The 12,220-nt window shown below is 43.1% G+C and overlaps 2 protein-coding genes across 9 annotated transcripts in view; one reads left to right on the top strand and one right to left on the bottom strand.

Annotated features, from left to right (window-relative positions):
• The window catches only part of DHX57 (DExH-box helicase 57), a 98,329-nt gene extending 93,196 nt beyond the window's left edge, over positions 1-5,133 (bottom strand). For 2 of the 8 annotated variants that reach the window (XM_010595879.3, XM_010595880.3), the window contains exon 1: positions 5,020-5,124. The gene's annotated coding sequence lies outside the window, so the exon portion shown is untranslated. The other 6 variants (XM_064277179.1, XM_010595882.3, XM_010595883.3 and 3 more) reach the window with 5 other exon arrangements.
• MORN2 (MORN repeat containing 2) overlaps positions 4,963-12,220 on the top strand; it is a 28,825-nt gene continuing 21,567 nt past the window's right edge. The window contains exons 1-2 of the mRNA XM_023555299.2: positions 4,963-5,088; positions 5,207-5,342. Coding sequence (XP_023411067.2) covers positions 4,963-5,088; positions 5,207-5,342 — 262 coding nt within the window. The remainder of the gene's footprint in view (positions 5,089-5,206; positions 5,343-12,220) is intronic.

The following is a 12,220-nucleotide window of genomic DNA, read 5'->3' as shown; positions in this document are numbered from 1 at the left end:
AATTTCAGAGACATTTCAAACTCAACATGTTTAAAACTGAACTCCTCTTTCCCCTAAACTTGTATTTCTTCCAGGTTTTCCTATCAATAACTAGGGCCTCCATTCCCCAGTTGCTCAAGTCAGATATCTGGGAGTCATCTTTCACACCTCACCTAAAAAGCCACTCCATCACCAAGTCCTATTTATACAAAATGTATAAATCTACATTCTTCCTGAACTTCAAGGATACTATTTCTGTTATTTAGAAAAGGGGCTGGCCAAACTATGGTCGGGGAGCCAAAACAGTCCACTGCCTGTTTTTGTACAACCTATGGGCTAAATTACATTTTTAGATGGCTAAAAATAATCAAAAAAAAAATTTAATGGCACATGAAAAATTATATGAAATTCAAATTTTAGTGTCCATAAATAAAACTTTATTGGGACACAGCCATGTTCTTTTGCTTAATTATTGTCTACGGCTGCTTTTGTGCTACAATGGCAGAGTTGACTACTTGTGACAGAGACCACTTTGCAAAGCCAAAAATATTTACTATTTGGCCCGTTACAGAAAAAAACCTGCCAACTTCTGATCTAGATTACCAGCAACAGCCTCCAAATGCCATCTTTTCTCCAGTGTTGCCTTCTTCAAATTCACTCTCCACTTAACAGGGCGAGCAGACTTTTAAAAAGGCAAATGTTATCAGTTTACTGCCTGCTTAAAAATTCTTTTATGATTTCCATTACGTCTAGAATAAAATCGAAACTCCATGAACAGAACCTAAATCTCTAATGTCATCCCACACCATCCTTCTCTTCCTTTTTCTTTCCCTTGCTCAGGAGGCTCAAGCCAAACTGGTCTTCCACTAGCTCTCTGACCACATGTGTTACGGATTGAAGTGTGTCCCCCCAAAATACATGTTGTAAATCCTAATCCCCCATGTCTGAGGATGTAATCTCATTTGGGAACAGGGTTTCTCTGTTATGTTAATGAGGCCAGATCAGTGTGGGGTGTCTTAACCCAATCACTTTTGAGATATAAAAACAGATTAGGCACACTGAAGCACAGATGGGGGAAGACAGATGTCATGCCACATGAGGCCTGCCAAGAAACAGAAGGTGAAAAGAGACAAGGACTTTCCTTATCCCAAAGCCAACAAGAGAGAAGGCCTTCCCCTAGAGCTGGTACCCTGAATTTGGACTTCTAGCTTCCTAAAACTGTGAGAGGAAACCCTGGTAGCACAGTGGTTAAGTGCTACATCTACTAACCAAAAGGTTGCCAGTTCGAATCTACCAGGTGCTCCCTGGAAGCCGTATGGGGCAGTTCTACTCTGTCCTGTATGGTCGCTGAGTCAGAACTGACTTGACAGCAATCAGTTTTGGTACTGTGAGAAAATTAATTTCTGCTCGTTAAAGTCACCCACTTGTGGTATTTCTGCTATAGCAGCACAAGATAACCAAGACAAAATGCTTTCCTATTTTATGACTTTTTTCAAATGTTGTTCTCTCAGACTTTGGCTAGATAACTTCAACTCATCATTTAGATCTCAAATCAAATGTATTATTTTTTTTAATTTTTCTTGTGCTTTAAGTGAAAGTTTACAAGTCAGTCTGTCACATACAAGCTTATATACACCTTACTCCATACTCCCATTTACTCTCCCCCTAATGAGTCGGCCCGCTCCCTCCTTCCAGTCTCTCCTTTCGTGACCGTTTTGCCAGTTTCTAACCCTCTCTACCCTCCCATCTCCCCTCCAGACAGGAGATGCCAACACAGTCTCAAGTGTCCACCTGATACAAGTAGCTCACTCTTCATCAGCATCTCTCTCCAACCCATTGTCCAGTCCCTTCCACGTCTGATGAGTTGTCTTCGGGAATGGTTCCTGTCCTGGGCCAACAGAAGGTTTGGGGACCATGACTGCCGGGATTCTTCTAGTCTCAGTCAGACCATTAAGTCTGGTCTTTTTATGAGAATTTGGGGTCTGCATCCCACTGTTCTGCTCCCTCAGGGGTTCTCTGTTGTGCTCCCTGTCAGGGCAGTCATTGGTTGTGGCTGGGCACCATCTAGTTCTTCTGGTCTCAGGGTGATGTAAGTCTCCAGTTCACGTGGCCCCTTCTGTCTCTTGGGCTCATAGTTATCGTGTGACCCTTGGTATTCTTCATCCTCCTTTGATCCAGGTGGGTTGAGACCAATTGATGCATCTTAGATGGCCACTTGTTAGCATTTAAGACCCCAGACGCCACACTTCAAAGTGGGATGCACAATGTTCAAAGGTATTTCAAAATGTCTTGCTTGATCATGCTAATCTACAGTGTCTCTTGGTAATCCTTTTTTCAAAATCTTTCATAATTACACACATTTATTGTTTATGTTTTTATCCCCCACCCCCGTCCCCCTGCCTCCAGAACCTCCTTGAAGGCAAAGACCATGTCTACTTTGATTACCACTGTGCCTCTAGCATAGTGTCTGGCATATAGTACCAATTTAAAATGTATTTGTGGAATGAATGACTGAAGGTTGAATAGATAGCTTATGCAAGAATGGAGATTCATTCATCTATTCATTCATTCCACGAATATTTATTGAGCACTTATTATGTGCCAGGTCCCAAGGTATTAATAGCAAAGAAGACAAAATTCCTGCCCTTGGGAAGCTTACCTTCTAGGGGGTAAGACAGACATGATACAAATAGATGTATAATGCCAGTTAAGTGCTAGGAAGAAAAAAAGTAAGTGATGCTGCTATTTTAGGTAAGTAATGAGCCATGAAATATTTGTGGAAAGAGCATTTTAAGCAGAAGCAATAATAGGTACAAAGACTCTGAGTCCAGAACATCCTCACTGCACGGGCTGGATGAACAGTAAAGAGCCCTGTAGGGCTGCAGTGAAGTGAGGGAAAGAGATGTGGTCAGATAGTAGAGACGCCATGTGGGTCCTGGGAAGGACTTTGGATTTTATTCTAATTATGATGGGAAGTCACAAAAGAGCTGGGGGCGGGGGGGAGGCGCAAAAGCTTGATACAGTTGGCTTATGTCTTAGGACAATCACTCTAGCTGCTGTGTGAAGAATAGAGACTGTAGGAGGGTGAAGAGAAACAGAGGGCCAATTAGGAAGCTACTACATTTGTTCAGGCTAGAAAGAAAATTCAGTGGCTCGGACTAGGGTGGAGTTGATTAGTAGCAGGAGATTCTAAACGTATTTTAAAGGTAAATGAAGTAGGTGTGAGAGAAGAGAGTCAAAAATTATTCCAAGACTTTTTCCTTGAGTAAACCGGGTGAGTAGTGGTGCCATGCACTTAGGAGGAAGAATACCATTTGGGGTACCCCAAGCTCAGATTGAATGTTACATTCAGATGCCTATTAGATATTCAAATGGAGATGTCTGAAAGGCAGACATATGTATGAGTCTACAGTTGAGACGAAAGTTAGGGTGCTTTCATTTAACCCTTTAAGAATCTTGTAAGGTAGGTAATATTTTCCACATCTTACGGGAGGAGCTCTGGTGGTGCAGTGGTTAAGGGCACAGCTGCTAACTGAAAGGTCAGTGGGAGAAAGATGTGGAATTTTGCTTCAGTAAAGATTACAGCTTTGGAAACCCTAGGGGGCAGTTCTACTCTGTCCTATAGGGTCACCAGGAGGAGGAAACTGGCACACAAATCACTTATACAGCTTATGTAATGTTACCAAGTATAGAAGCAGTGGAGCCAGGATTTTAATCAATCCTGTTTGACTCCAAAGCTGTGATTCTTTCTACCATATTTCCTTCTTACCATACATACAGGCCTTGTATTCTCAATTTAAAGTTTAAAGATAAGCAGGCCCCCCTCCCAACCCAAACTTAAAAACCCCACGTTTACAAGTTTCCTTTGGCTTCAGCTCTACTGTAGATAAGAATGGTATAAGAAGTCACACTACCTCAACTTCTTATGTAAAACCATTGGCATAAATACATATACTCACAAAAATATAAGATCATTAATAACCGGAGACCAAAACAATGGGACAAACTGAATTCTGTAAAGCTTTGCATCAATAATTACTAAAATTATTATTTCTAAAATTTAGGAAAACAGGAAAGGATATACAAATGATGCAGGTAGATCAGAGCTTCATCTCAAAAACCACCCAAGCTCAGGTTAGTTTGTGTCCAGGAAAACATTAGGCAAAAAGCAAGAAGATACTGTACTCTGATTAAAAAAATAGGAAGAGTGGATAGCCAACCAGACTAAGCCACAGCCAGCTTGCCAAAAGAGCGATCAACAACTTGTCTCACACCAACCCAGAAAATGTTACCTTTACAATATGATCTGGGATCTCCACTCAAAATTGTGAATGGCAACTTGCTGGTTTTGTTCAACAATTGTCCAATACCACTCTTTCCAGACGTTTTCCAAGGAACAGGGAATATGCTGTATAAATCACATGGACGGACTCAGCTGTTCTATTCCGCCCAGGCTGGGAAGATTCCAACCTTTCTTCACTGTGGACACAAGGACCTAAATTTGGCTCTAAGAGTATCCTTTGTTTCCCACCCAGGCTTGGCTTCCAGGAACAGCATCGGCAAGTACCGCACTAAAAAACTGATCACACACCACTTCGCTCTTAGGTAAATCTGACTGATCCCGAAATATGTGGCTCCATCTAGATTCAGATCTTGTATCTTTCTTCCAACATGCATTGTCCTGAACCCTTTCCCCACGGAGGCACTCGGCTCGAGACGGAGACAGAGACAAGAAATGGAGCCGCCAATCCAATCCTTTACTCCGCCCCGAGCCTGAATCCTCCTCCGTCTCCAGCCTAAGCGTAGATAACTTCAGCTGCAGAGCTCGGCCTGGCCCGGTCCCAGGGGTGGGACCCTGCCGGTACAGACTCACCCATCCCAGGCAGACCGGCTGAGACACACCGGGCCGGGATACTCCTCGGACCCTGACCACTGCTGGAGCAGGAAGGCGGCAGACCTGTCGGCAGAGGGACAAACAGGACGATGCGCAGACCACGCACACAAACACACATCCCCTCTCCCCAGAAGAGGAGGCCGTACCGGGCTTGCAGCGCTGCTTCCCCAGGCGGCGGTGGTAGGGGTACCCGGGGGTCGCGGGCTCCGGCCTGGGCTCGGCCACCCCCACGGATCTCACCTGGAACGGCCCAGCGGCAGCCGCACAGCCCCCAGCCCGGGGCCTTCTGATTGGCTCAGCCTCAGCGCACGGATTTTCGCTTCCGGGTGAGAGGTGGCGGGTTTCCTTAGCAACCAAACGGCTCCCAGCGCTGCACCGATCTGGCAAGCTTGTCCCCTTCAGGCCGCAGAGCTGGCGGCACCGGGGGGATTGCAAAGTCCCGAAAGCCTCTCCAATATTCCTCTGTCAAGTGAGTGCCCCTCTCCCAACGCCCCGGGCCAGGAATGGCGCCTTCTGTAAAACCCGCGTTGAGCCAGGGCTCAGCCTCTCTTAACTGTTACATGGGTGTGACATATTTCCAGAGCGTCTCCACCGGAACTGAGTTCGGGGCGGGGGTTGGGGAGGTGGAAGGGGACGAAGAGACCCGGATTCTAGCTGTGATCCTGCCATTCATTAGCTGCTGTGATACCTTGGGCAAATGCCAAACTCTCTGGTCCTCAGTTTTCTCTGTGGGGCCAGATGGTCTGGATCTCTGAGATTCACTTTAGCTCTAACATTCCAAAATTTCGAATGTGGAACCTTCTGAGATTTTTTTGTGTGAATAATTTTTAGTGCTCTGCTTAATAAGCATTTAACGACTGCTTTTCAAGTGCCATTGATTCACTTAGTACACTCAGTGTACTAAGCACTGAGCTGGACAGTAGGGTGAGAAAAGAGATGACTAATCGATCATTCCTGTCCTGGGGCCCCAGATGTGATAGGGAATCCTCACAAAAAAGCTTTATGTTTCATAAAACCCTAAGTATATTGGAGTCCCTGGATGGTGAAAACAGTTAAGAGCTTGGATATTAACAAAAAGGTTGGAGGTTAGAATCCACCCAGAGCCGCTTCAGAAGAATGGCCTAGCGATCTACTCCCAAAAGATTACAGCCATTGAAAACCCTGTGTAGCACAGTTCTACTCTGATACACACAGGGTCCCCATGAGTCAGCTGGATTCAGAAGAGGACATGGAACAAGGGATATCATTGCTGATGACAGATGGATCTTGGCTAAAAGCAGAGAATACCAGAAAGATGTTTAGCTGTGTGTTATTGACTGTGCAAAGACATTCAACTGTGTGGATCATAACAAATTATGGATAACATTGTGAAGAATGGGAATTCCAGAACACTTAATTGTGCTCATGAGGAACCTGTGCATAGACCAAGAGGCAGTCGTTGGAACAGAACAAGGGGATGCTGCATGGTTTAAAGTCAGGAAAGGTGTGCATCAGGGTTGTATGCTTTCACCATACTTATTCAATCTGTATATTGAGCAAAAAATCTGAGAAGCTGGACTATATGAAGAAGAACACAGCATCAGGATTAGAGAAAAATGCATTAACAACTGATGACACAACCTTGCTTACTGATAGTGAAGAGGACTTGAAGCACTTACTGATGAAGATTAAAGACCACAGCCTTCAGTATGGATTGCACCTCAACATAAAGAAAACAAAAATTCTCACAACCAAACCAATAAGCAACATCATGTTAAAAAAGAGAAAATTGAGGTTGTCAAGGATTTCATTTGCTTGTATCCACAATCAACGCCCATGGAAGCAGCAGTCAGGAAATCAAACGACGTATCACATTGGGCAAATCTGCTTCAAAAGACCTCATTAAAGTGTTAAAAAGCAAAGATGTTTCACTTTGAGGACTAAGGTGTGCTTGACCCAAACCATAGTGTTTTCAGTAGCCTCATATGCATGCGAAAGCTAGACGGTGAATAAGGAAGAATAAGAAGAATTGACACCTTTGACTTACGGTGTTGGTGAAGAATATTGAATATACCATAAGCTGCCAGAAGAACAAACAAATCTGTCTTGGAAGATGTACAGCCAGAGTGCTCCTTGGGAGTGAAGATGGTGAGACTTTGTCCTACATACTTTGGATGTGTTACCAGGAGGGACCAGTCCCTGGAGAAGGACGTCATGCTTGGTAAAGTAGAGGGTCAGCAAAGAAGACAAAGACTCTCAAACGAGATAAATTGACACAGTGGCTGCAACAATGGGCTGAAGCATAGCAACGATTGTGAGGAACGAGCAGGACTGGGCAGCGTTTCATTCTGCTGTACATGGGGTCACTATGAGTCGGCACTGACTCCGTGGCACCTAACAACAACAACAGCCCCATGCGTCAGGATTAACTTAAGGACAGCTGGTTTAAGTACTATATTGGGAATAAACTCAGAATGCTGTGGGCTCTTAGAGAAGTCTGGTGTTGAGAGGAGATAAGAAGAAAGGCTTCATGGGAGAGATAGTGCCTGAGCTAGAGCTAGTCTACAAGAAAAAGATAGCTAATCTATACAGAGTTAAATACTGGCCTAAATGTTTTACATGGATTAGCTCATTTACTTAATCTGCCTCATCTGAAAACAAGGAGACTGAGGCATAGAGATTTAAGTAATTTGTCCAAGGCCAAAAAAGTGGTGGAGTCTGGATCCAAACCTTGGTAGCCTGGTGCCAGAAACAAAAACCCACTGCCATCAAGTTGATTATGACATAGTGACCCTATAGACTATAGATGCCAGAACAGAAACCCCGGACTACTAAACTTTTTGCCAACTCCCGAGAAGACTGCCAGTTAACCAGTCAGACAGAAGGATGTGCCAGGGAGAGAGAACAGCAAGAAAGTGTACAAGCCAATTTAGCAGTCTAGTTAAACACTTAGAAAAGAGATCTGTGTCCCTGCCCCCTTGGAACTTCTAATCTAGCAGACATGTAAACAACTAATTTATGAGCACAAGTGGCAGTCTCTGCATACCTCTATACTTCACCCTTCATCTACAGCCAAACCTTAGAAATTACAGAAAAAATATGAAACACATCTAACTTTATAATTTTCTAAGATTTAGTGTTAATGTGTATTGATATTTAACCACTAAACAAGATCAGAACTCTAGCATAGTTACTGTCCACCCCTCACACCATTTCCATGTTGATACCATCTCAACTTGAGCTACGGATTCTATTTTAAACTTAATAATAAATACATAACAATAAAAACTACAGTAAAAAAATAACATTAAATGCTTTCTTAACAATAAATAAAAGTATCGTGTTACTAATTGCTTGGTTCCTCAGTTTTCATCTTCCTGTTTGTTCCCAGATTAATTTTTCTCCTTGTTAAAGTACATTTTTCAGTATTTCTTTCAGAGAGGGAGCATAGGTACTAAACTCTGAGTTCTGTCATCTCAAAAAAAAAAAAATCCTTTCCATCATTTCATACTAATAATTTGGTTGCAAGTAGAATGTTATTTTCAAAATTTTCCCTCAGAGTTTTGAAGATATCATGCCATTTTTTCAACATCTGCTGTTGCTGATGTCAGTCTGATTCTTCCTTTCTAAATAGTTTGTTGTTTGTGGGTTATCTGTTTTTTTCTTTGCACTTCTTTCTAGGAAATTGTTTTTCAACCTGATCTTCTGATTCACTAATTACTTTTCAGTTACGTCGGTTCTGCTCTTCAGCCCATCTGTTGAAGTTTTGGAAATCCTAGTGGTTAAGAGCTAACGGTTGCTAACCAAAAGGTTGGCAGTTCAAATCCACAAGGTACTTCTTAGAAACTCTATGGGGCAGTTCTACGCAGTCCTATAGGGTTGTTCTGAGTTGGAATCACCTCGACAGCAATGGTTGTCAGCAATTGTACTGAAGTTTTATTTAATCAGCTATATTATTCATTTCTTGGGTTGCTAATTGGTTCTTTTTCATAACCACCTGTCCTATTTCAAGGATAATATGCTTTCCCTTTCTCTCTGAGGATGTTACAATACTTTAAAGTCTTCTTATTGTTTTAATAGCCCTGGTTCCTCAGAAGGAATGAGCCTCTAACCTTTCTCAACTGGCATCTAATTTAAAATAGCAGTTCCCTTGCCCACACCCATACACATTCTGATCCAGTAGATTTGGGAGTAGGGCCCAGGAATTTGCAAGCACCCCGGGTAATTCTCATTCACAGACCACACTTGGTATAACATTCTTTTTGACCCTACTACTCTAAAAGTGTTCTTATCTGTTCTGTCTATATGTTTTCTTCAGTGTTGGAAAAAAATCTGATTCTAAGTTTTTAGTCCACTAAATGGCCAAGGGCTCTGAGGCACAGATACCCCCACTCTTATGGTCTTCTTTCTTCCTTTTTTATCTGGTCTCCATTCCAGTCTTATTCAGTTTGGACCCTTACCCCTCCCCCCTTGTTATGTTTTTAAAGCTTTTCCTATTTCCTCCTGCTGCCAAATCAGAGATTCCTCATTCCAATTTACTTACCTCTGTGAGATAATCAGTAGATCATATTGGCTATCTGTTATGGATTGAATGGACTCCCCCCAAAACGTGTGTCAATTTGACTAGGCCATGATTCCCAGTATTGTGTGATTGTCCACCATTTAGTTATCTGATGTGATTTTCCTGTGTGTTGTAAATCCTACCTTTGTGACATTAATGAGGCAGAATTAGAGGCAGTTATGTTAGTGAGGCAGGATTCAATCGACAAGGTTAGGTTATATATTAAGTACAACTCTTTTGAGATATAAAAGAGAGAATCAAGCAGATAGACAGCGGGACCTCATACCACCAAGAAAGTAGTGCCAGGAGCAAAGTGTGTCCTTTGGGCCCAGGGTTCCTGCACTGAGAAGCTCCTAGACCAAGGGAAGATTGATGACAAGGACTTTCCTCCAGAGCTGACAGAGAGAGAAAGCCTCCCCCTGGAGCTGGTGTTCTGAGTTCAAACTTCTAGCCTACTAGAGAATAGACTTCTGTTTTTTAAAGCTGTGCTGTGGCGAATTACTTAGTATGGCCTTTCTTGCCATACTAACTCCCACCCAGGTGATTGGGTGGGACTGTGCAAATAAGATAATTGTGGTGCACCGAGGGGATTGGTCAGTTTTGCCTTAAAAAAGAGCCAATCCCAGAGCAGAGAGAAAAGCCCACCACCACCAAGCCAGGAGAGACCTGGAGGAGAGACCCTCAAGAGATACCCACAGGAGACAGTGCAACGGACTTCCTGGCCCACAGAGCGAGAAAGCAGAGTGCCTGTAGGCAGAAACCGAGGGTCCAGGGAGAAGCTTACGCCTGACCCACGAATTTGGGACTTGCCAGCCTCCACAACTGCATGAGCTGTTTCGTTTATACGGTTCAGTTTGTAAGTTTTGTGAGACGTTGCAGCGATTTAGGGAAACAAAGACGGGAGGGTGACCTTGCAGGTATTTGAAATAGGCTTCAATTGAGCTTCCACACTAAGACAGATTAGGAAGAAAGACCTGGCAGTCTGCTTCTGAAAAGATTGGCTAGTGAAAACCTTATGAATAGCAGTGGAACATTGTCTGATATAGGGCTGGAAGATGAGCCTTTCAGATAGGAAGGCTCTCAAAATACGACAAGGGAAGAGCTGCCTTCTCAAAGTAGAGTTGATCTGAATGATGTGGATGGGGTCAAGCTTTTGGGGCCTTCATTTACTGATGTGGCAGGACTCAAAATGAGAAGAAAGAGCTGCAAACATCCCTTAACAATCAGAATGTGGAATGTACTAAGTATGAATCTAGGAAAATTAGAAACCGTCAAAAATGAAATGGAATGCATAAACATCAATAGTCTAGGCCTTAGAGAACTGGAATGGACTTATATTGGCCATTTTGAATCAGATAATCATATGGTCTACTATGCTGTGAATGGCAACTTGAAGAGAAATGGCATCGCATTCATTGTCAAAAAGAACATTTCAAGATCTATCCTGAACTACAGCGCTGTCAGTGATAGGATAATGTCCATATGCCTACAAGGAAGACCAGTTAATACGACTATCGTTCAAATTTACACACCAGCCAGTAAGGCCAAAGATGAAGAAATTGAAAATTTTTACCAATTTCTGCAGGCTGAAATGGATCAAACATGCAATCAAGATGCATTGATAATTACCAGCAATTGGAATGCAAAAGATGGAAACAAAGAAGAAGAACTGGTAGTTGGAAAATATGGCCTTGGTCGTAGAGATGACGCTGGAGATTGCATGATAGAATTTTGCATGACTAACAACTTCTTCATTGCAAATACCCTTTTTTTTTTTTAATTAACTTTTATTAAGCTTCAAGTGAACGTTTACAAATCCAATCAGTCTGTCACATATAAGTTTACATACATCTTACTCCATACTCCCACTTGCTCTCCCCCTATTGAGTCAGTCCTTTCAGTCTCTCCTTTCGTGACAATTTTGCCAGCTTCCCTCTCTCTCTATCCTCCCATCCCCCCTCCAGACAAGAGTTGCTAACACACTCTCAAGTGTCCACCTGATTTAATTACCTCACTCTTCATAAGCATCTCTCTCCCACCCGCTGACCAGTCCCTTTCATGTCTGATGAGTTGTCTTCGGGGATGGTTCCTGTCCTGTGCCAACAGAAGGTCTGGGGAGCATTGCCGCCGGGATTCCTCTAGTCTCAGTCAGACCATCAAGTATGGTCTTTTTATGAGAATTTGGGGTCTGCATCCCACTGATCTCCTGCTCCCTTAGGAGCTCTCTGTTGCGCTCCCTGTCAGGGCAGTCATCGATTGTGGCCGGGCACCAACTAGTTCTTCTGGTCTCAGGATGATGTAGGTCTCTGGTTCATGTGGCCCTTTCTGTCTCTTGGGCTCTTAGTTGTCGTGTGACCTTGGTGTTCATCATTTTCCTTTGCTCCAGGTGGGTTGAGACCAATTGATGCATCTTAGATGGCCGCTTGTTACCATTTAAGACCCCAGACGCCACATTTCAAAGTGGGATGCAGAATGTTTTCATAATAGAATTATTTTGCCAATTGACTTAGAAGTCCCCTCAAACCATGTTCCCCAGACCCCCGCCCCTGCTCCGCTGACCTTTGAAGCATTCATTTTATCCTGGAAACTTCTTTGCTTTTGGTCCAGTCCACTTGAGCTGACCTTCCATGTATTGAGTGTTGTCTTTCCCTTCACCCAAAGCAGTTCTTATCTACTGATTAATCAATAAAAAACCCTCTCCCTCCCTCCCTCCCTCCCCCCTTCGTAACCACAAAAGTATGTGTTCTTCTCATTTTTTACTATTTCTCAAGATCTTATAATAGTGGTCTTATACAATATTTGTCCTT

The sequence above is a fragment of the Loxodonta africana genome, chromosome 26 (assembly GCF_030014295.1).
Source record: "Loxodonta africana isolate mLoxAfr1 chromosome 26, mLoxAfr1.hap2, whole genome shotgun sequence".
Classification (NCBI taxonomy): domain Eukaryota; kingdom Metazoa; phylum Chordata; class Mammalia; order Proboscidea; family Elephantidae; genus Loxodonta; species Loxodonta africana.
Note: the sequence above shows the minus strand (reverse complement) of the source record. Positions and strands in the feature narration are given on the sequence as shown.